The 23542-nt window shown below is 51.8% G+C and overlaps 1 protein-coding gene across 2 annotated transcripts; it reads left to right on the top strand.

The window, feature by feature from the left end:
• Window positions 1-931: 931 nt before the first annotated feature.
• Window positions 932-22022, top strand: SEC14L2 (SEC14 like lipid binding 2). Of its 2 annotated transcripts, XM_041728806.1 has the most exons (12): window positions 932-1086; window positions 3273-3348; window positions 7807-7850; window positions 8245-8304; window positions 8578-8766; window positions 9817-9912; window positions 10090-10150; window positions 10542-10625; window positions 14413-14519; window positions 14622-14761; window positions 14922-15091; window positions 20435-22022. In XM_041728806.1, the coding sequence occupies exons 1-12, from the start codon at window positions 1033-1035 to the stop codon at window positions 20563-20565; spliced, it is 1212 nt and encodes a 403-aa protein (XP_041584740.1). In that variant the 5' UTR covers window positions 932-1032; the 3' UTR covers window positions 20566-22022. The 2 variants fall into 2 exon arrangements, with proteins under 2 accessions (XP_041584740.1, XP_041584739.1); XM_041728805.1 differs by lacking the exon at window positions 3273-3348 and having other exon boundaries at window positions 960-1086.
• Window positions 22023-23542: the final 1520 nt, after the last annotated feature.

Here is a 23542-nt window from a genome sequence, read left to right as displayed (position 1 = left end):
TCCCCACCCAGAGGCCAAAGCCTGGCCAGGCAGGCGGCAAAGGGAGGCTGTGCAGGGTGGACTAGGGAGGGGTCACAGAGGGAAACCCTTCGCCAGGCACTGACTGCGCTGAGTGAACTTATGTACATCAGCTCACTTGATCCTGTAAAGCTGATGTAAAATGCAGATCATCACCTCCATGTAGGGAGTGAAATGGCTTGGGTTCACAGAAGTGAAGTTACTTGCTGAAGTCTAACAAGTGGAGGATTTAGGGTTCAAACCCAGGTCTTCTGACTCCCAGAGAGGAAGCACTCCTCCCCACTGGCTGAGGTCTGGCTGAGGTCATGAGCACCTTAGGGGCAGCTCTTGGATAGCTGAGAAGGCAGGGAGCAGAGGTCAGGGCCCTGGGTAGGGAGATGGAGTTTGTGCTTCCTTGTCCCCTAGGCCTGCCTGCCTCACAGGTGGAGGGTAAAGCCTATCAACACCGACATGCCCGTGAGCTGGCAGCAGTGCTCCCAAACCAGTGGCAAACAGGAAGAGGGCCAATACCACAGTTCATGGCAAGGCAGTGGGTAGGCTTCAGGATCTGGCCCCCCCGCAGGGGCTGGAGGCAAGCTCTCTTCCGCCTTGGGGAGTGAGGTTCTGCACTACAGGACCTGATCAAAGGAGAGCTCATTAGATAGCATCTAGGTGGGAAACTGAGGCCCAGGGAGCCCAGGTGTCTCATCCAAGGTCACAAGGCGAGCTAAAGATACATTTGAGACTAGAACCCAGATTTGCTGATCTTTTTAATGTCCACTGGCCTCGGCCCCGGGTGGGCACCCCTGCTCGCCTCCTGCCGGGGTCTCCGCCGCAGGAGCACACCCCGGACCCGCCGGAGGCTTGCGAGCCCCGAGCATCCCTCCGCACTCCACCCCTCGGGATCCTTTAAGAGGCGGGGCTTGGCTGCCAGCCCCGCGGCCCGGGCCAAAGGCTGGGACTTTACTCCCGCGGCGGAGAACGAGCCCGTGCTCCATCAGCTCCGCAACCGCCGCGCCCCGAGCCCGAGCCACGATGAGCGGCAGAGTCGGCGATCTGAGCCCCAGGCAGAAGGAGGCACTGGCCAAGGTGAGCCCTGATCCCGGCCCCCCCGCCCCCCCCCCCCCCGGGCCGGGGCCTCGCCCGCCGGCGGCCGGGAGCCGGGAAGGGGCCGACCGGGGGCGGGCGACGGAGGGAGTCACGGCCGGTGGCACCTGGCGTCTCGCGCCCCTCGCCCCGCGGCGCGCCCCTCCCTCCCGGCCCGCCGAGGAGGCCCCGGGGAAGTTTGGCCACCCCAGCCTCCGCCCCGAGTGAGCCCTTGGCGGTGCCACCTGGGGAGAAGTGGTTGCTTGGGAGCCCTCGGAGGCAGCCAGGGCACAAAGGCAATATTCATTCCGGAGCCTGGCAGCGGGGGCCCCCCGGGGCAGGGGCAGGGGTAGGGCCCCAGGTTTCCTCCCATTTCCGGGAGGTTTTCCTCTTGCGGGGGCAGTGGCACCGCCAACAGGGCCCTGACATCTCCGTAGGATACTTGGAGAGCCCCTGCTGGGGCACCAAGTCTGTCTGCGACCTTGGGCAAACCCGTCCTTCACTGTGTGCCCCTTGAGGAAATGAAATGAGGGGTTGGACCCCACGATGTTGAAGGGAGCACCCTTCTGTGTGAAGCCTGGGATCCCATGGGTGACTTACTGGGTTGAGGTTAGTTTGAGCTCAGATGGGCCCTCCTCTGTCCCTGTGGTCCAGGCCCCTCCCTGGCCGGGAACTCAGGCAGATGCTCTTCAGAAGGCTAGGGAGTAACCCTGGCTTTGCCCCAGTGCCTGAGCAGGGGAGGGGGCAACAGTTTGGAGGCTGGATCCGTTCTCCACCAACTGACTCTACTCTTTGTTGCCCTTGAGGAGATGGGAGGTTGGCTGTCCTTGAACCCAGAATTGATGGGGTCTGGTCTCAAGGTTTGGATGCCCACAGCCAAGCAGCTCTCTGTTGCTTGGAGCTGGGGGGGTGGGGTGGGGTGGATGTTGGGGACATGTGTCGGCTCTGGGGCTGAGGCACCAACCCTGTGAAAGCTTTGCCCCAGGCTGGGCCTCCCCCATCCCAGGGAGGCTGGATAGGGAGGTTTCAGGTTTTACTGCTGACCTGCAGGGGAAGTCAGGCAGAGGAGAGATTAGGTGGTGATTAAACTAGAGACCAGAGGCTGGGTGGGGTCCTTGGTGAGGGGTGGGCCCTGGAGGACCAGTTTCCCTGGAAGTCTGGGCACTGTTTGGGGGATGGGGCTGGATGTTCTGAGTCCCTTGCTGACCTAGGCAAGGGGCAGAAGTGGCAGGTCCTCATTGGTCCCCTCCGTGGTTGTCCTGTAGGTCATTGACTAGAGAAGGGTGAGTGACTGGGAGCAAGAGGCATGGGGACAGCATTGGGGGGGGTGCTCACCCACAGGGTAGTGAGCAGTTAGAGGTAGATGTGGCCATCCCTCAGGGTCACTGTCCATATCTCTTGTTTGGCACTCCCTGCACTTTCCCCCTTCGTGGCTTCCTGTTGGAACTGTTCCCTCCACCTGGATGGCCCTCCTCCCTCCTGCTACCTTTGAAGTCCTTCAAGCCCAAGCAAATGTTTTTTTGGCACCTGTTTTGGTTTCTGGCAAGTGTCTTTTTTGAAGTCGTCATGAACCCACTGTCTTCCTGGGCCAGTCACAATCCAACTCTTCCTTCCCTCTACTCCCCAGCACAGTGCTCCCCAGTCCATGACTAAGGGGCAGAAGACTACAGTGGAAAGAGTGCACGCTCTGGCCTCCGACTGGGGTTTGCATCCCTGCTCCTCCGATTACTAGTTGCTCAACCTTGGGCATGTTACTTAGCCTCTCTGAGCTCTAATTTCTTCATCTGTAAAATGGGGACAGTAAGACGTCTAGAGATTCTGAGTGAAGCATGAAGAAGATAAGTGCCAAGTTCAGTGCTGGGCACACAGGGAATGCTTGGCAAACAGCTTTTACTGTGGCATGTCCCAGAGTGTCTACTATCACAGTTAGCTGGGAACACATATGCCCACTGCCACACTAGGGAGTGTGGAAGTGCACACAGCCAGGCAGGGGTAGAGTGTTACTCCCTTCCCGCCTCCTCCTTGCTATCCACTGAGGCAAAGAGTGCACCATGGAGCCTACGTGCTCAGCCGGTGTCTGCAGAGTTGACCCATGCTGTAGAGGGGTCCAGCACAGTCCCTATGGAGAGTCCTGGGCAGCGGGTGGTCAGGGTGGGACCTGCCACTCACCCTACTACCTCTCCCTACAGTTTCGGGAGAATGTCCAGGATGTGCTGCCCACCCTGCCGAATCCAGATGACTATTTTCTCCTGCGTTGGCTCCGAGGTGAGGGAAGAGGGGCTGCGGGAGGCTGGGGCAGGGGCTTGTTCTGAGTAGCAGAATGGCACCCTCTGGGAACCTTGCCCCTGGCAATCTGCAAATCTGGAGAATTCAACCTTTAGAGCCAAAAGGGCCCTTGGCCATTACGTAACCTTGACCCTCCTATTGAGTAGATAATGACACTGAGGCTCAGAGAGGTGAAGTAACTTGTTCCAAGTCACACAGCGTTTGAGCTACAGGCAGAGAGAAGTCTAGAGCTGGTGGGCTGACTCCCAGCCCAGTGCACTTTCCACCCATTCCATAAATCCACTCTGCTGATGGACTTTGGGGAAGTGGATTGAGGAGAAGCCTAGGAAGACCCGGCCATGTGGGAAGCCTGAGACAGAGCCAAGTTTAGAAGCAGAGTGCAGGCCCTTGGGAGAGGCTGATCCCCCTCTGTGGCCTTTTGGGATGGCAGGCCAGCAGTTTAGGGCAGAGTTTAGCTTGCAGGAGGGGCAGAGTGCCTAACTTAGGTAGACAAGACTACCCTCGAGCCCCTACCGGGTTCCAGAGCCCTGAGTTCTAGGTCTAGCTCTGCCCTGGCCAGATGATAGCATGTGGGCTAGGTGCACACATCTGTTTTAGGTTCCTCTTTGGTAGAATAGGACCAGACAGGCTGCCCTGCCTGTTGCAAGATGTAACAGGATGGAACTCTGCATGTGGTAATGAAATGCATGGCTTTCTCGGAGCATCAGAGTACAACTCAACCCCATGCCCCAACTCTTGAGATCTCTCCTTTTTTTTTTTTTTTCTCTTCTGCTCTCATGTGCCACCCTCTCTGATTCCTGTGACACTTCTTTTTTTCTTTATAAAAACTTTATCCCTGGCCATTGAAATAATAGAGAAAATTCCACTGTGTTAGGCTAGCAGAGATTCAGTTGTGATATAGACTCACGGCCCCCAACACTAAAGTGTATGCCACGCCCGATTGTTTATTTATAGACATAGACACACACATATTTAACCCAGGGGTCTTGGGACAGGTGAAGAGATGTATATTTCTTTTCTGGCCAGAAGTGGAGCTGCCACACTCTGGGGACCTACTGGTAGGCATCCTAGGGGTGGTGCAGCCAGGAAAGCCACATGGGGCCCCTTGTGTCTCTGAAAGTACCACTTGACCCTTTCCCCCAAAATGCTGTGATCACCCCCCACCGAGCCCACTCAGGTTGGGTGGAGGGGCAGCACGGGGGCGCAGTGAAGTCGGGTCCAGCGCTGGAGGATATTTTGGTCTAGCATTTGCTGAAGGACTATAGCTAGAAGTGGGTGGGTAGGCAACGTGGGAAGGCTGTGCTGCCTTAAAGAGCCAGATGCAAGATGATCAAACACACCACCGAGCTGCTGTTAGGTAGAGACGAGTGGTTTCAGAGAGCTGAATAATAACGCAGCTCTTTTATCTGAGAGGAGGCTGCCTGGGCTCCTGGTGGTTGGTTTCCCAGGCATTCCCAACTCCCCAGTCCTGAGATAACCCCTCTCTTTGCATACAAGAATATCGAAGAGTGGGGCACATGGGTGGCTTGGTCTGTTAGGCGTCTGCCTTTGGCTCTGGTGCTGATCCTGGGGTCTTGGGATCGAGCCCCGAGGCGGGCTCTCTGCTCATCAGGGAGCCCGCTTCTCCCCCTCCCTCTGCCTGCTGCTCTGTTTGTTCATGTTCTCTCTCTCTCTCTCTCTCTCTCTCTCTCTCTCTCTGTCACATAAATAAATAAAATATTAAAAAAAAAAAAAGGATATCGAAGAGTATAGTCATCCTCCTTTGCCAGATGGATGGCCAGTGGGAGGCCTTGCCAGCGGAGGCCCAGAGCGGGGAAGGCACGTACCTGAAGGCACACAGCTAATGAGAAGCAGAATCAGGGCAGCAACCAGGGGCCTCAGGCTTTCAGGCCAATGTTCTCTCCAGGAAGCCACAGCTGCCCCCTGAAGCCACGCTCTGCCTCTTCAGACAGAGGAAATGTCTCCTGGGCACTTTATTTGTGCCTTACATTTCCCAGGCAGGAGCTCAGGCCTGGTCAGACTCTACTGTGAATTTCAATTAGGGTTTTTGTTGCCTTTTTTTTTTTTTTTAAGGAAACCTTTTCCCTCTCTGCCTTTGATTCTAAAGGAAACCTTTTCAAAGTGCATGCTAGCAGAATGTCTTTCTCTAACCTAGGTGTTAGTTCAGGCTTCCACTCTTGGCCCCTTCCCCTCACATGGGTTTAGTTTTCTGTGGGCCTCCTGGCCCTGATAGCTGGCATACTAGTCTGTGCTGCTTCCCCCTGACTGGGGCTGAGCTCTGGGCTTCCCAGCAAGGAGGATCAGATGGCCTGATGAAAACAAGAAGATGGTAGAAACTGTACGTGTCGGGGAGGAAGGGGGCAAAGCAGGTCTGAGTCTCCTCCTTCTTCAGGATTCAAAAGTGATCAAATAAGAACCCAGGATAGCTGCTCCTGGGTCATGTTCTCTGGCAGTGCCCTAAGCCATGCTTTGATCTGCCCCAGACCAAGGCACAGGAACCCTGGAGAGGCCTGACTCAGCAGGCACTGGGAGGCACCATGCAGGGTGCTGCCACGGCCAAGTGACAACTCCGGGAGCGCCCTCAGAGAAGATCCTGGGTGTTGGGGTGCTGGCAGATACGGGCTAAATAGAGAGCTGTCCGGAGATAACGGGTCACACACACTTCACCACCACTTCTGTTCCTATGGAGGATTCCCACTCTCACAAACCAACTGGGTTCCCCCATCATGATAGTATGTTGCTTTGCATCTTTCATATGTTTCTAGATCATTGATGATTCAGTTGGAGATGTGCAGTATCTCAAAGTCACACTGGGAGAAAGGGGAATGGCTGAGATGCAAACCCAGATTATATTCCTCCTAAAGCTCCCCCTTGCTGCCATGATGGTGCATGAAATGTGGCCATGGGAAGAAACTTCTTAACAGTAAAGGCCATCAAGTTCTACAAATGTGTGTGTGTGGCACCGATGACGGGTGTGGCATTGGTCAAATCTCTTGATGCCCTCTTCGGGTGCAGGACAGTGGAGTGGATTTCATGATAGCAGAGTCAGGGAATATGCTTGGCCACTCCCAGAGATCAGTGATTAAGGGACCGGTGACAGTCCAGAGGGCAGCCTGTCTGGCCCAGGTTCCAGGGCTGTCAGCAGATCTAGATGTCAGTCAGATCCAGAGGACAGAGGGCTGGGAGGGACAGTTCATAGGTCAGTTGGCAAAAATTGATCAGAATCTGGATCTCAGAAACTCCCTAAAGGATGAAATGGAGTGAGCCAACGGTAACAAGATGAAATCTGATAGGGATGTATCCAGAAAACCGCTTCACAACATATGGGATGGAGCCTTAGCTGCAGCACAGCTGAAAAGGATTTGGGAGGGTCAGTTGACTATAAGCTCCATCTGAGTTAAGGGTATGACTGTTGCCAAGAAAGTTCTTAGGCTTTATTGGAGAAGGGTAGGCAACACCTGGTGCTGTGCTCAGTTCTGGGCAGCCCGCTTTAAGTAGGACACTGGCAGACTGGAAACCATCCAAAGGGAAGTTCTGTGGATGGACTTGAAACCAGGCTGTGAGGAATGGTCCAAGAAGGGATCTATGGATGGGCAACCTGACAGCCGAGGGGACGCAGGTGGCAGCCCAGAATTCACCAGTATTGGAAAGCGTGTCATGTGGCTGAGGAAGGGATCCTACTTTCTGATTGCCTCCTGCAGTGGATCTCCGCTTAGCATAACAATGAGCGCTGAGTGCAAATAGCAGCTTGGATTATCTGGAAGCAGGTGGTTTTGGAGGGCAGTGAGGTCTTTGTGTTCAAGCTTGAGCAGGATGACTTGGGGACTGGAGCATCAGATGAAGAGTTGGCCTAGGTGAACTTTAATTCTGAAGCTTTCCAGGAACCCTGGGAGGAGGGCCCTCTGTGTCCCATGAGGGTCTGTGTAGGTCCTTGGCAGATATGGCAACGTTGACTGGAGGCTCATCAACCCTTCTGTCCTCAGGGGATGTTCTACTAGATCTGTCCCAGATTATGGGGCAGCTGTGTTCATCTTTGAACTGTAGGTCAAGTTCTCAGAACTGGATATTAGACCGTGAAGGAGATTAACTTTGTGCAAAGGGGGAAGGCTGATTGATAAAGGGGTCCAGGGTTCACTTTCCTTGAGAGGAGATGAGATCTTTCACCTGTTGTATCCACTAGGGTAAAATTCTTTTGATTCTGAAGTTACAGGCTGCACCCACCTGCCCTGATCCTTGACCTGCTCTTTCGGGATAGTGGTGTTCCAGAAACCCCTAGAGAAGGTCTTCCTAATAAGCTTCTGCATGGTGGAGTGATTTAGGAGTCAGCTGGGGGTGAAGTTGGGGAGGAGTCAGCCCCAAGCACAGGAATAGAGAAATCTCTCTTACCTTAGATGCCCAGGCCGCTGGTCTAACCCTGACCACATTTCCCTGTTACAGCAAGAAACTTCGACCTGCAGAAGTCCGAGGCCATGCTCAGAAAGGTGAGATCCATTTGGCTCCATATCCTACTGTTGCCTGCCTCGGTTCCCACCCATCAGAATCACACTGGGCTTGGACTTCCTTTGCCCACTCTGCCCACTCGATCACAGCCTCTGGCTCGTGTGGCATATCTGAGTATTAGCTGACCACTGTTGCCTTATCCCTTTGGGACAAAGTACATTCCCTTCCCTGGTAACACAGAGCTTTCATAGTTCTGGGCCAGCTAAGAATTACAGTCCATTCTGCACAGACTTCAAAAACAGGCAGTGCCTTCTTCTCCAGTCCTGCCACTTGCCTTCTTGTGACATACCTGGGGCACGGTGTTACCTATTGTTGGATGCCTATAAGAGGTTCCTCCATCCCAGCTTTTTTAAAGTCCTGACTGTATGTTTGCAGCACGTGGAGTTCCGAAAGCAAAAGGACATTGACCACATCACAAGCTGGCAGCCTCCAGAGGTGAGGACAGATGATCTTACCCCACCCACTATGTCAGTTAGGTCCATCACACCTACAATCTGTATCGCGAGTCTGTCAGACTGGGACCCTCAGAGGAGAGGTCTGACCATGCCAAGTGAGCCCTAAGGGTTCCAGAGTGGGTATCCATTGCCATCCAGGGGGAAAGGCTGTGGAAGGAGAGCCTGATGAACCCATAGAAAGGTCCTGGGATACAGGGAAGGCATGGCCTCCCCTGACCTGCTGACCAGATGCCCCTTCTATGTCTTTGCCCAGGTGGTCCAACATTATCTGTCAGGGGGCATGTGTGGCTATGACCTGGACGGCTGCCCCATCTGGTACGACATCATTGGACCTCTGGATGCCAAGGGTCTACTCCTCTCAGCCACCAAACAGGACTTGCTCAAGACCAAGATGCGGGACTGTGAGCAGCTCCTGCAGGAGTGTGCCCGCCAGACCGAAAAGGCGAGTGGGCTTAGCTCGGTTGAAAACGAGTTCATCACTGTGAAGTGTTCAAGCAGAAGCAGGCATATCACACAGGGATTTACGCATAACTTCAGGGCTGAGGCCCAGAGGTTTGGATTTCACGGACAAGTGAAATCTCAATGTTTTAGGGACTGACCCGTGTTGCCACATTTCTATTTTTTTCCAGGGCTTAAAAGGAAATTTACCGGCTACTGTTGCTATAATTAACCCCCAAAACTATAAGAATGGCATAGTCTCAGAATAAAGGGAAGTCCTTTCAATCAAAGACATTTACTTTCATAGATAACATATTACATTATATTGCTTTTCTCATTCATCTGAGCATCTGTAAAATCTTTGTCATAGTATTGGGTTCTGTTGGTGTAGATGAGCTCAGTCTGTGCTTCTCTAACGCTGCATTCAAAAAAAGATAAGGACAGGTGATTCCCTCTCTGAGAAAAAGGCTAAAGGGAGAGAGCTGGAGCCACCCCGATCTTCCTTCCTGCCTTCCTCTCTAGCTAGTGTAAGGATGCAGTGAAATGATGTCATATATCTGGAAACATCTCAACACTGTCATTCACAAACTTGCACTGAAAGCCTAATGTGTCCAGAGACCCTGCAGGCTACGGATGCAGAGAAGCGCTAGATGGGCACCCTTGAGGACTAGGTTGGACTGAGAGTTTCTGTGCCTGTGTGCCAGATAAGTGGTCACATGAGGCCCCATGGACTGGGCGCTACCAGGTGCTGTGCCCAGAGGAAGAGGCAGGCCATCAGGCCAAACTGCAGAACAGGAGGGACCTCAGATATAATCTAGATCCACCCAGTTGTTTACTGGATAAGAACAGGGACACTTAGGCAGGAAGAGTGCCGAGCCTAGTCTACAGTTTTGGCCTGGGGGTGATTATCTCAATTCGGAAAACCCTAGTATGGCCCCGCCCAGATATGGTTGCCATTTCAGCACACAAGCAAATCAGCTTCTTGCCCTGAACTGGAGTAGGTTTCTGTAGTGCGGCAGCCTGATGTGACTTTCTGCCCCTCTGCCCCTTGCAGATGGGGAAGAAGGTGGAGACCGTCACCCTGATTTATGACTGCGAGGGGCTTGGCCTCAAGCATCTCTGGAAGCCAGCAGTGGAGGCCTATGGGGAGGTGAGGGGTGGGGCTGGGAGGAGGGGTGGGGAGAGGAAAGAAAGTGGGTGTAGGCCACCCTGCTGGGATGCCCTGTGGGTGAGGCCACGGGGGCCAAGTCTAGCCTGCAGAAGGCAGGGCCTGCCTCCCTGGTACAGAGGTCTGAGCTTGCTGGACTCGGTGATCTTGTTTCCACAGTTTCTCTGTATGTTTGAGGAGAACTATCCTGAAACGCTGAAGCGTCTTTTCGTTGTTAAAGGTAGGTTGGGAGCTATCTGTGATGAAGTCAAATGGGAAGGAGGGGCCAAAAGCATTCCTGGGCCAGATTCAGGAGAGTAGAATGGGATGAGCCAGAGGAGGGCATCTGAGGACCCCTGACGTAGGCAGACCAATTCACAGTTCACAAAGCTTTTAGGATTTATTACCTCCTTGGAACCTCTTGGACTGGTGACGTAGTAAGGCTATACCCGCTGTCCAGATAGGGAAGCTGGAAGTAAGAGGTGGCCATGCCAAGCCTCGCATCCTGGGCTGCCTGTGTGGGCCCCACAGCACTAGGGAACCTGTGACCTGACACAGGGGTCTGTGGAGGACACTGTCAGGGACAGGGTGAGCCCTGCTCCTGGTCTCACATCGCTTGGTCTCTGTTCCAGCCCCCAAGCTGTTTCCTGTGGCCTACAACCTCATCAAACCCTTCCTGAGTGAGGACACACGCAAGAAGATCATGGTCCTGGGGGGTGAGTAGCCCAGACTCTTCTCAACGCCATGGGATGGTACACGACCCAAATTGGAGATAGCTTTAGAAGTGTCTAGGGCAAAGGCTTCCTCTGTTGGGTTGGTAGCGGTGGGACCCAGGAGCAAGTGGGGCTGGGCTAGGGTCTTCCCTTCTGTTTTCATAAGCACTCTTTCTCTCAGACACTCTGGAAGAAAGTACTGAGCACTGTAGGTGCAAAGATGAATGAAACACCAATCTTTTTTTGTCTTTTTTTAAAAAAGATTTTATTTATTTATATGAGAGAGAGAGAGAACAGCAGGGGGAGGGGCAGAGGAAGAAGTAGATTCCCAGCTAAGCGAGAAGCCCGACTCAGGCTCCATCGTAGGGCCCTGTGATCATGGCCTGAGCCAAAGGCAGACGCTTAACTAACTGAGCCACCCAGGCACCCAAAACACCAGTCTTGTCCTCAGGGAGCTTACAGTATTAACAGGAGAGAAGCCGGTAGAGAGAAAGTGACAATACAAGCTAGAAAAGGTACTAGAAATGGCAGAGGGAAGTGCCACAGAGGTCACAGGAGCAGAGGTTGCTTTTAGTTAGGGGCAACTAGGAGTGGCTTCCTTTGATGAGCACCTGCTGTGTGCCAACCCTGGACCAGGTGACAAAGATGAATCAGACAGCATCCCTGGCAGTGCTCTTGGGGAAGGAGAGTCACAAACAGACATGTAGCAGCACTGCACGTTAAATGTAAAAGCGGGGAATCAAGAAGGGGGTGGGAACAGTGAGCAGGGGCACTCACCCCTCCTGACCCCAGTTAGGGGATGCCTACCTCATCTGAGTGCTAGGGAATGAGTAAGAGGCAGCCAGATGAAGCCAGGCGGGAAGCCGCTGGGCAGAAGGAATAGCACTGAGCACAGACCTTAGGTGCTGTGGCTCAGGCCGTTGTAGAAAGCATGGTAGGGCGTGGGGAGAGGTGCAGCTGAAGGGGACCCGGGAGATAGGGCACCGTGCTGGGAAGCTGGGACACAGCTCTACTGGCTGTGGGGAACCAAAGAAGGGTTCTGAGCAAGGGGAGTACCAGGATCAGACTTTAAATGCAGACACATTTGACCAGCAAGCCTGTGAAGGACAGGTACCAGTGTGCGTATACCAGGGCCGCAGTCCATGCAAGATATGTTGCAAGCCTGAGCTGGGTGGCGGGGGGGGGGGGGGGGGGGGGGGGGGGGGGGCGGTTAGAAATAGAGGAGCCCGGATGGCTCAGATGGTTAAGCATCTGCCTTGGGCTCAGGTCGTGATCCCAGAATTCTGGGACGGATCTGCTTCTCCCTCTCTCTCTGCCTGCTGCTCCCCCTGTTTGTGCTGTCTCTGTGTCAAATAAATAAATAAATCTTAAAAAAAAATAAAAAGAGAACTAGTTATGAGCTAAGTACAAAGCAACATTTTAAAAAAAAGAGAGGCCGGATCTGGGACTTACTTAAGAAGTAAAACAGCAGAACCTGATCGCATTGGGTGTAGGAAAGGAGGAAGAGAAATCTAGAATGACTTTCTGGTCTCTGGCATGAATGACTGAGTATTATAATCACTGGTGACATTAGTTCAGCTGGGGACACAGCTGGAGGAATTAGCTTGACACTGAGTTTGAGGAGTCTGTGAGATCTACAGATGTTGGGGATGCTTGGGCCTGAAGCTGAGGAGAGAACCCCAGTTTGGAAATTTGGGAGTTATCAATTAAGCCGAGGGACGGCCGGGTGGCTCAGCGGTTGAGCATATGCCTTAGGCTCAGGGCGTGATCCCAGGGTCCTGGGATGGAGTCCCCCATTAAGCTTCCCCTAGGGAGCCTGCTTCTCCCTCTGCCTATGTCCCTGCCTCTCTTTCTCTGCCTTTCATGAATAAATGGATAAAATCTTAAAAAAAAAAAAAAAAAAAAAAAAAAAGAGCCCTGGGAACTTTGAGCTCAAGAGCAGGTGGAGCAAGAGGAGCCCACCAGGGAGAAGGAGGAGTGATTGATGAGGTTGGCAGGGCCTCACTCGACAGAGACTGGATACGCAGGGGAGTCAGGCAGACATTGAGGCACGAGGGGAAGCAGCGAGGAAGATGTGCAGGAATCAAGCCAGCCGGGATAGAGAGGAGCTGACTTTTGCCAGAGTGTTAGTGGAATGGGTGGGAAGAAAAGGCCAGAAAGGTAGATTGGGACTGACTCATGTCAGGCTTGATGCCACCTATGGAGTCGTCCTTGGCGGTAGGTAAGAGGGATTCTGAAGGTTTCTGAATGTTCCCCATCAGGCAGCACACCAGAAGTGGAGATCTTCCCCATGTGTATTAGTGAGCCCTGGGAGTGGCGTGAAGCATTCTGGAAAGTACAGAACTTCTGGGTTCTGGTCCTGACTCTGGCAGCAACAGAGTTCTGCTTCCTATTGCCTCAGTTTCTCTCTCTGTAAGATGAGAAGGGCCCCTCTGGCCCTATTCCAACTTTCCAGCTGAGCTGGGGGAAGAAATACAAAATCTGAGCAAAAGGCTCTGATGATTTTTGGCTTTGCTGCTGCTACCACCCACCATGAGCATGAGACGGTCGGGTTTCCTGGCAGCAGAGCTGCAGAGGAGGTGCAGGCTGTTTTCCCACCCACACCTGAAGCCCTTTCAACCAGACCTGCCTCAGGCTCAGAAGATCTTGAACAGAGGAGGGAAGACATTCACTCTGGGCTGGTCAGTGGAGCTTAAGAGCACAGATTACAAAAAATTCTCCCCAAGACCTTAGATGCCATGTTCTAGGAGTTATATGGTCTCAGGACCCTAGAAATCTGAGGCTGTGCGACCCCGGACAGCCGCTGTGGGATTCTAGTCAGTATCAGCAGAGGACCTGGGTTCTACCCCATGGCTTGAAGCTGCTGCCTATTTATGGTCTCTAGGGTCAGCATGAAAAGGTTTCCAGTATCAAAATATTGTACTTGGCTGACAGTGGTTTAGGAATTTGGAGTTGGTGAAGTGGTTCTCAGCACTGGTTGCACTAGACTCAAACTCTCCTAGTCAGGAAAGGGCTTGGTTATTTAAAAAAGAAAGAAAAAGGAGCCGAGTCACTGGCAGCTAGACAGCCTGAAAAACAGAGCAGAAGTGAAGTCGTGGCTGGGGTAAAGCCAAGGAAACCCATTTAAGGGGCCTCTCTATAGTGTCGCAGTCAGTAAGTCACGATTGAGCACGATTCCATGTAGGTAAAAGTAGGGGAGGAGACACGTGGTTGGACCTTCCTGGATGGAATTCTTGGACCTTCCTGGATGGAATTCGGTCTAACCAGGGCGGATTGGGGCAATTCAGGCCCTCCTGCTTGCTACACATGCTGTTCCCTCTGCAGGGGATGCCCTTCCCTCTTTTCTTTGTGCCCTCTGATCGCATACCAGATATTTGTATCACCTGCCTGAGGGTGATGATTTACTCTCAGACTCCTCTGGGGGCAGTTAACAGTTAACAGCACCTTCTCAAGGACTTAGTTCCCGTCCCTCCCACTGGAGCCCTGTGGGGCAGGAGGAACCAGGCTCAGAAAGAAGGGATTGACCTAAGGTTCCTCAACTGGCCAGAGGCAATGGAGATAGGACACTGGATATCCTGATTCTTAGTCCAGGGAAAGGGCAGTCCTCTGGGTGATGGCTCCTCCTGGACCCTCTGCGGAGCTGTGTTGCACATCATGTGCATACAATGCCTGCATTTTGCGTGCTGAGGCAGACAGGTTTTTCCTGCCTCTTTTGTGTTGACCACAGGGCAGTGAGGAAATCTTGTCTAGTGACGATCCTTTTTTCCTCCTTCCTTCCCTCTGCTGCCAGCAAACTGGAAGGAGGTTTTACTGAAATATGTCAGCCCTGACCAGCTGCCTGTGGAGTATGGGGGCACCATGACCGATCCCGATGGAAACCCCAAGTGCAAATCCAAGGTATGAGCTGCATAGTCCCCTGCATAGCCCATAGGGGCGAGGGCTCATCAGGGAAACCTGGCTCAAATGCACATTTCAGTTCACTCTGTGCTTTGCTTCTAGATCAACTATGGGGGTGACATTCCCAAGAAGTATTACGTGCGAGATCAGGTGAAACAGCAGTATGAGCACAGTGTGCAGATTTCTCGTGGCTCCTCACACCAAGTGGAGTATGAGATCCTCTTTCCTGGCTGTGTCCTCAGGTAGTGTTCTAGACCCTGATAGGCCACCTTTCAGCCATAGGTGCCAGTGGTTGGGCTGGGGTGGGAGGAGCCACCCTGGGGGCAGGACACCCCCCACCCCCCGCCCCCGAGAGCAGCACACAGATGCAATCATGCCTGAATGAGAGGATGTCCCCTGCAGGTGGCAGTTCATGTCAGACGGTTCGGACATTGGGTTCGGGATTTTCCTGAAGACCAAGGTGGGGGAGCGGCAGCGGGCAGGGGAGATGACAGAGGTGCTTTCCAACCAGAGGTACAATGCCCACCTGGTTCCTGAGGATGGGACTCTCACCTGCAGTGATCCTGGCATCTGTAAGTACCTCTCTCACGGCTTAAAGCCCCTGCCCTGGCTGTCTGCCTGTGAGGTCCCTCTTCCAAGGATTTAGGGTCTCAGACGTGAGAACTAGACATAGGGCTCCATCATATTGACCCTCTCCTTACACAGATGAGGGAACCTAGGCTTGGGGAGGGGAAATGAGCAGGGGACCCACCTGGTTAGCAGCAGGGTGGGATTCTGACTTGATATTTCCAGGTTGAGGTGAGTCATGGTGCTAGGTGACCACAAGGTTTCAGAACACTTGCTCTCTGGTCCAAGTTTAACTGGATCTGTAACTGTGACCAGACATTTCTGGGGAATGCTCCTTCCCCAGACATCAGAGAGGCAGACCTGCCTTGGTGGCTGCAGGGATCCCAGGGTGAGCAGAATGCTGAAAAGCCCAGTCCTGACCCTATGAGTCTCACTTATCTTCAACTTGATCAAAAAACAGGTACAGAACACGAACAGGAAGTTTAGCCAGGAGGAATTGAGTGTTTTTACCTAAAGATTAAATTCCAAAAAAAAAAAAAGAAAGAAAGAAAGAAAAGAAAAGAAAGAAAGAAAGTGTTTTACCTCCTTCAACTTTGTGGGTATCAATTAAAATTTCCTTTCAGCAATTCTACTTCTGGAAATTTATCCTACAGAAATGTTTACACAAAGACACAAAGATATAGAGACAAGGATGTTCCTGGCAGCCTTAACTGGAAATAAACCAAATGGTCTTAAAAAGATCTTGTTAAATGAATTATGGCCCATGCATACAATGGAATACATTATACCCATTTGAGAGAATAAATTGACATGTAAGATGTCTGATACATGTTAAAAAAACAAAGAATGAAACAGCATATGGTATATACACACTTTTTTTTTTTTTAAGTTTATACATTGAAAAGAATTCTGTAGAATCTGTGCTAACTCTAATGGTGGTTATCTCTGGGATGGTAGGAAGCTTCTAGAGGGTTTTACCTTCTTACACTAGTTTTGCAACTATGTTATTTTACAATGATCATGTACTACATTTTAAGAAGAAAAACCACATACACACACAAAAAGCCCTTCAAATGTCCAGTTTTCTTTACATCAGAGCCAATGGGCCAAGTGTGGAAAATCGATGAGAGCAAGGGCTTTATCATCAAGCTAACTTGGATTTGAGACTGACTGGTCCTTAGGCGTGTGACTTAGCCTCTCTGAGCTTGAGTTTCATGATTGCTATAATAGGGATCAAATTCTCTACCTCATGGGGATACATGATGATTAAATGGACAGCACTTAGCATAATGCCTGGTTTACAGCAAGCACTCAACACACTGTAGTCACCATTATAATAATTAGGGCAAGACCTGTGTGGGGGAAAAAGACCATCCTAGAGATGGTGCTGGAGATGGGAGAAGCCCTATGCCCCATTTCTAGGGCAGCATCATCAGGAGATATCGGAGCTAGCCCCCGGATGTCTCACACCATCATCCCAGCTTCAGATGCTGTGTACTTCCCCACATGCCAGGCAACCTTTGGTCTCCACCACTCCTTTATTATAGATGCTCTGTGGTATGGCTCCCCAGGGAGGAGTATGCTTGTTAGTGAGCAAGCAGCCAGGTCCTTGGAGGAGAAGGCATATTACTGTATGCTTCAGCAAGAACAAGGCCTAGCACACCAGCCCAGATACTATTATCCACAGAGCATATTTGATATATAACCTTGAATTTTTAAAAATATTTTTATTAGAGAGAGAGAGAGAAAGGATTGTAGGGGGAGAGGGAGAGGGACAAGCAGACTCCCCATGGAGCAGGGAGCCCGACTTGGGACTCAGTCCCAGGACCCCAGGATCATAACCTGAGCTAAAGGCAGATGCCTAGGTGACTGAGCCACCCAGGTGCCCTAAGCTTGATTTTTTTTTTTTAAGTGGACAGGAAAGCTGAGGTATAGAGAAGGGATGTTATCTCTCCCACAAAGTAGCTTGCATACACACCAAAAGACAGAAGACATGAGGGAATCCTCGAGTTCTGGTCCAGATCTATAGGCCATAGCCTATCCTAGAGATGATCAGATCTACCCCTGATGTGACAGGGGGTAGAGTGGAGTCCCAGACCAGGGGAGTAATTTACCCAAGATCATATAGTCAGTAGCAGCGCCCAACCCATTTCCCAGCATGGCCTATTACTGTCTATATTATCTGAAGGATAACAGCCTAAGAAAGGACCCAGGAACAATACAACATAATCTGGCTTAGGTTTGCAAACCCAAATTTATTTTAGCTCTTCTTGGATACATTCCCAGATCGAACATTTATCTGCCTGTGGGGCCTTGACTGGGAACTGCTTCTTGTCCATTCCAAGGAGGATTAGAGGCAGGTCTCAGCACCCACGTCCCCTCCCCAGGTGTAAGGACAATGAGCTGTTGTCTGGAGTCATGGCTCAGGTTAGACCTGAGCCCATAAAGAACCCAGTATTAGGTTATAAGCTCACCTGTGGGAGGGCAGCGCCTTTGAAGAACCAGGCGATTCTCGGGAGTGGAACATAATCCTCCGTGGAGAAATTAAAACTCTGTGCCAGCCTCCAAAGGCAAGAGCACATGGATCCACCTAAGGCCATTCTGGTCCTTGCCCAACTGTACTTAACTAGTAAGGTGGAGAAGCAAAGTCTGAATTGATTTTACTTATTTTTTTCTCAACTAATAATTCCTGAGAGCCTGAGTGTAGAATAATACTAGGAAAGAAGAGGATTCAGAGAAAAGATCTGGACTTTGTCCACCAGGAGTGCAAAATATAGTCTAAAAGACCTAAAACACTGGACAAAGGTTCAACAGTACTGCCAGGCAGTGCTGGGGAGAAAAGAGCCCAGCTAGGCTCCAAGAGGCCTGGTTTCGGAGTCCAGCTGTGCAACCAATTCTGCAAGTGTTTTGAGCAAGTGTCTCTAAATAATTAGCTTTTGCTTTCCTTCTCCTTAAAATAAGGAGAGTGGGCTACAGCAGGTGGTCTTTTTGTGTGTGTTTATTTATTTTTAAGATTTCTATTTATTCATGAGAACAGAGAGAGGCAGAGACGTGTGGGCAGAGGGAGAAGCAGGCTCCCTGTGGGGAGCCTGATGCAGAACTCGATCCCAGGACCCTGGGGTCCCGGGATCATGCCCTGAGCCAAAGGCAGACATTCTACCGTTGAGCCACCCAGGAGCCCCTATTTTGTATTTAAGTAGGCTCCATGCCCAATATGGAGCTTGAACTCACAACCCTGAAATTAAGAGTCACATGTTCTACTAACTGGCCAGCAAGGCCCTTCTAGAGCAGGAGTCTTTTTTTTTTTTTTTTTTTTTTAAGATTTTATTTATTTATTCATGAGAGAGAGAGAGGCAGGGACACAGGCAGAGGGAGAAGCAGGCTCCATGCAAGGAGCCCAACGTGGGACTCGATCCCGGGACTCCAGGATCACGTCCTGGGCCAAAGGCAGGCGCCAAACGGCTGAGCCACCCAGGGACCCCATAAAGCAGGTCTTAATCTGGGGTTTGTAGACTTCCCAGAGCAGTGACTGTAAAGTTTAAAGACCAAACACCTCTCTTTTATAACATACAGAGTCTAATTTACTATTCTGAAATGAAATTAATGGATAATACAACCCCCTAAATACGTAATTTAAAAAGTGATAGAATCTCTCGTCAGGAGAAATAAAGGGAAGCTAATTTAGAATACATATTTGTTTCCATATATAAATGAGAGGAAGCGATTACACCCATGTACCACCACTCTTCAGAATGGTGCCTTTCCCATTGGGAAACTCTGCCCCCAAGGGTCCATGATGGGCTCCAGGTGATCTGAAATGGTGTGCTTTCATCAGAGTCTCAAGGGGGTCGGCTCCCCAATAAAGGTTGAGAAGTCCTAACCTGGAGGACCTCAGGGGTGCTCTACAGGTCTGTCAGTACATGATTAGTGTCAAAATGAACCATGCAATTCATGAACTCCACTTCCCTGGGGCCTGGGCCTCCAATAGCCCCTTCCTCATTTCTGAGGGCAGACTATACAAGGCTGAGCCATCTCGATCCAAGGAGCTCAGAACTCTCCCCCAGCATGACTAATCCTGGTTGCTGGGACTCTGTCATCCAGGATAGTAAGGAAGTGTCCCTCTTTCCAGAGGGACTATTGGTTCTTTTTTTTTTTTTTTTAAGATTTTATTCATGAGAGACACAGAAAGAGTCAGAGACATAGGGAGAGGGAGAAGTAGGCTCCCTGTAGAAAGCCTGATGTGGGACTCGATCCCAGGACCCTGGGATCATGCCCTGAGCCAAAGGCAGTCGCTCAACCACTCTGGAACTAGTGGTTCTGAGAGACCTCTGGTGCAGAGAGGAAATCAATGAGTAATACTCACTTCACACCATGAAGAAAGTGTGGGTGGTGTGTCTGCCCAGCATCTAAACTATGCATTTTATCTAGGGGCAGGAGAGGGGAGAGGTTAAACCTCAGGTTTAAATACATTTTTTTTTTTTTTCCTGGAAAAAGAGAATACCAGGACAGGGAAAGGGCAGAGCCAGTGTTTTTGTTCTCACACTCTGTTCTCTTGAACGGCTGTTTGACTAAAAGGGAACAACTTCTCAAAAAGAAAAGGGGTAGATTAAAGGCATTTTGTTCCTTGGCCAAGGCTTCAAAGCCTTCTCTGCCAAGTTCATGCCCATTTTGAGTTTTCCTAATCTTTCAGAATTACAAACAAGGATGCGGTGCGCATCTTTGGCCACTTATCTTTTGGTGGGATAAATTCCTGGTTCCAAAACTCTGTATATTTTACCTTCTCCGGGCTTGTCTCTCCAGGGCCCAAGTTAGGCAACAGTGCTGCCACGGGGAAATTGCAGCACCATCACTTCCTCACCATGTAACACTGTGACCTTTTTATTATATGCTCTAAAGCAGAACTAATGCTGAACTTGGGAGTTATTTTGAGCAATAATATAATAGTATATATAGATTACCAATCCAGGGCTGAGACACCCAAGGAGCTATCGTTACCATTACTGTTATTATTATGACAACTACTGCAGCTACTGATTTTGCTTTGCCAGTTCGAGCTCTAACTCCTCTGAAAAGCCTTTTACGTGATTTTATAGATTTCAATCTATAGGGCCCTCCCCTTCCAACCACTGACAGATGTGGTTGCCTTTCTCACTCATCCTGGCACTCAGTATAGTCTTTCTTGTATTTTTCCCCCCTCTCTGTAAAGATCTGAAGTTTCAGAAGGTAAGGGACAATTGCTTATGCCACCTTGGTCCTCATTATGTACCACACACTGCCTTGTTCAGTCAACAAAAATCACTGTCCTTTGTCAGAATTGCCTGAATGTCTGGTTTTCTGCCTCCCCTCAGATGTCCTGCGGTTTGACAACACCTACAGCTTCATTCATGCCAAGAAGGTCAGTTTCACTGTGGAGGTCCTGCTTCCAGACAAAGCCTCAGAAGAGAAGATGAAACAACTGGGGGCAGTCACCCCAAAGTAATGCCTCTCCTCACAGCAGACCTGGCTCCCTCAGTGTCTCCCTGTCAGTTTCTGTCCCTGTAGCCATCATTTTCCCAGTACCCAGATGCCCAAAAAAAGCTGGGCTACAAGAAAGACCTTGGGCTGAATTTGGGGAAACTTTCATTTCAGAATTAGGAAGAGAGAGAGCAGCAGGAGAGGGTCTCCGTGCCTCTCAAATTACTAAGAGTCCCCCGGGGCTGGGCACCATGATAGGATCTACCATCCTATAAGCCGTGCCAACTTCACCTGTCCAGTGACAGCTGAGACAGGAAGGGAAGGGAGGGGAAGATGGGGGTGGCGGCAGGGAAGAAACTAGCAAAAGGAAGAGAGATTGAGACCTAACACTTCAGGGAAGCCGGCTGTAGGGGAGGAACTTGCTCCCAAATGAAAATGTTAAGTCTAGATCATAATGAGGAGTAGCAAGGTAGCAGATTGCTAGAGTCATGGTGGTGGGGGTCAAGGGCTCTTGTAAACTTCCTATCTCTGAGGCTAGGACCTCTTGGCGTTTCCCACCAGGTCTCAGGAGATGGCCTGACTCAGCATAGATCTTCCCACTCAGGGGTAGACAGGGAAGCCACCTTGAGGCCTCTGCAACTCTTGGGACCCACTGGCTATCTCTTTAATTACTGTCAGTGACTCAGAGCTTCTCAGGACAGACATTTGGTACCCAGCCACTGTCCTTCAACGCAAACAAAGCACAGGGAAATCACCTCCAGGGATCCCAGCTCCGGGGAGGGCCAGGGAGGCTGAGGGTGGGAGTGAATGCCGAGGCTTCCAACCCCCGCCCCGTCTCAGGGCCGCCAGCCTCTCATCAAGTAACTCTCCATTTGAGCATCCCCCACAAAAATGACGAGTGACATCAAGACAGCAGATCTCGGTGAAGGCCTTCCCCAGTCTGGGTCTCCCACGGTGCCGGCCAGCCCGCTTCCTGACTGACCTCCGCAAGGCTTTGGCGGTCCCATCTCTGGGGGAGGCGTCCGGCGGGTGCTTTGGGTTCCTGGGGTCTGGCGGGGAGGCTGCCCGGGCAGGGGGCCAAAGGCCGGCCTGGCATCTGGGGGCAGCCACAGAGCGCCCGGAAGGCCCCGGGCCCCTCCGGCCAGCGACAAGCAGGGCTGGCCCGGGGGGAGCTCAGCGACCAGGGACCGGAGGGCACGGACCCTGCGGGGAGCCACCGCACGTACCGCCACGCCACGCCCTGCAAACGGACACGGGAAGGCGGCGCCGCCCGGGCCCGCGGGAGAGCCAGGCGCGGGGCCCGCGTGCGGAGACGCTCCGGCGAAGCTGAGGGAGGAGCAAGGGGCGGGGCTGGCGCCGAGCGGAGCCGCCTGAGGGTGCGCGGGCGCCGGCCCCGCCGCTTACGAGGGGTCGTCCCGACCTTGGTTTACTACGCTCTGTTAGGAAAATTAACCAATGAATAAAGAAGCAACGTTCAGCGCACGGGGAATGGAAGTCAATGCCCACCACTTAGCTCCTCACTGCCCCTCATTCAGAGTGACAGAATTTGTGCCTCAGTAGCCTCACCCAGCCGCCAATAAGTGGGGTCCACGCGCAGAAGCCACCCGCTAGTCCCCTGTGGCGCGCGCTTTCCCAGGGGACCCAACGACCAGCTTGCTTCCCGATTGGCCCAGCCGAAAGACCGCCTTCCGCCATCTTTGTTAAGGGCACCAAGGGGGCTGCTGGCCACCTTCAAGGTTTGGGCGGAGGCCCCGCCCCACTCGGTTTCACGGTGCGCACCGGAAGTTCCCTGCGCACGGACGAGTGCGGGTCTGGGGAGAGCGCGGCGCCCGCGGGGGGCGCAGAGGGGGAGGGGAGCGGCCGAGCGTCGCTCACGTGGTGCTAGGGACCGTCTCCTAATTCCCCGCCAGCGCTACCGGTGTTTCCGGGGCTAGAGATCGCATTTGGCCGAGTCCCAGCTTCCTGCAAGGTCACCACCGCTGATCCGGCTGCCCTACACAACCATAAAATGACAAGAGACGCCGAGGACTAAAAATGAGGTCCTTTTTTTTTTTTTTTAAGATTTTATTTATTCATGAGAGACACAGATTGAGAGGCAGAGACACAGGCAGAGGGAGAAGCAGGCTCCCTGCGGGGGGTGGGGGTGGGGGCGGGGAGCCTGATGTCGGACTCCATCCCAGGACCCGGGGATCACGACCTGAGCCAAAGGCAGATGCTCAGCCACGGAGCCACCCAGGTGTCCCAAAATGAGGTCCTTAATACTGAATCAGTGGTCTTTATGTTTCCAATCTTTATTTGAAAATCCTAAAAAGCTATTTCTTTAAAATGAGTGCCCTCTGGGTACCAGGCAACAGCCCTGTGGTTATGGCCCTGGATTGTTGCAAAGATTCAAGGAAATAATACGCGCACAGCGCTTAGAAGAGAGGCTTAACAAGTGAGCGCTCAGGAAATATGGGCCTCTAGTGGGTTTTACAGACGTAGCTAATAGGTGGCTCAACTAGGATTTGAACCCAGGACTACCTGTCTTTAATGGCTGCCTCTTTGCTAGCTGATACCTCCAAAATCCAAAGGATTCACAGCTTTAGTGAAGCGCACTCATTGTACACGTGAGGAAACTGAGGTCAGGCTGGGGAAGAGTTTCTAAGTAATCGCTACTACCCAAGACCACTCATTCGGTTCTGCTCACTTCCCTGATCTGATGTCTTGTTTCCTTAGCCTCATTCATTCATTCATACTAGGTCCTTCCCACAAGAATCGTGGTCTGGGGGTTACATCAATCCAGTTAGACCTCAGAACTTGATATATGAACATGGCACCTGGCAGGAAGGCACTGGAGTCCAAATATCCAACCTCCCCCTAGGCTCCTTAACTCAGCTCAATTTAAGAGCACAGGATCTGGAGCCACTGCCTGGATTCAGATGCCAGCTTCACCACTTAGCTGTGTGACTTGAGAAAGTGACCCATTTGTGTGTGTGTGTGTGTGTGTGTGTGTGCGCCCCTAT

The sequence above is a fragment of the Vulpes lagopus genome, chromosome 14, assembly GCF_018345385.1.
Source record: "Vulpes lagopus strain Blue_001 chromosome 14, ASM1834538v1, whole genome shotgun sequence".
In the NCBI taxonomy this organism is placed as follows: domain Eukaryota; kingdom Metazoa; phylum Chordata; class Mammalia; order Carnivora; family Canidae; genus Vulpes; species Vulpes lagopus.
This window is presented reverse-complemented; position numbering and strand designations above follow the sequence as displayed.

Coding starts and splice junctions, on each gene's coding strand:
- SEC14L2 (XM_041728806.1), top strand. CDS start 1,033: ATGAGCGGCAGAGTCGGCGATCTGAGCCCCAGGCAGAAGGAGGCACTG. Junction 7,851..8,244: donor CCGAGGCCATGCTCAGAAAG/GTGAGATCCATT, acceptor GTATGTTTGCAG/CACGTGGAGTTCCGAAAGCA. Junction 14,762..14,921: donor TTTCCTGGCTGTGTCCTCAG/GTAGTGTTCTAG, acceptor TGTCCCCTGCAG/GTGGCAGTTCATGTCAGACG.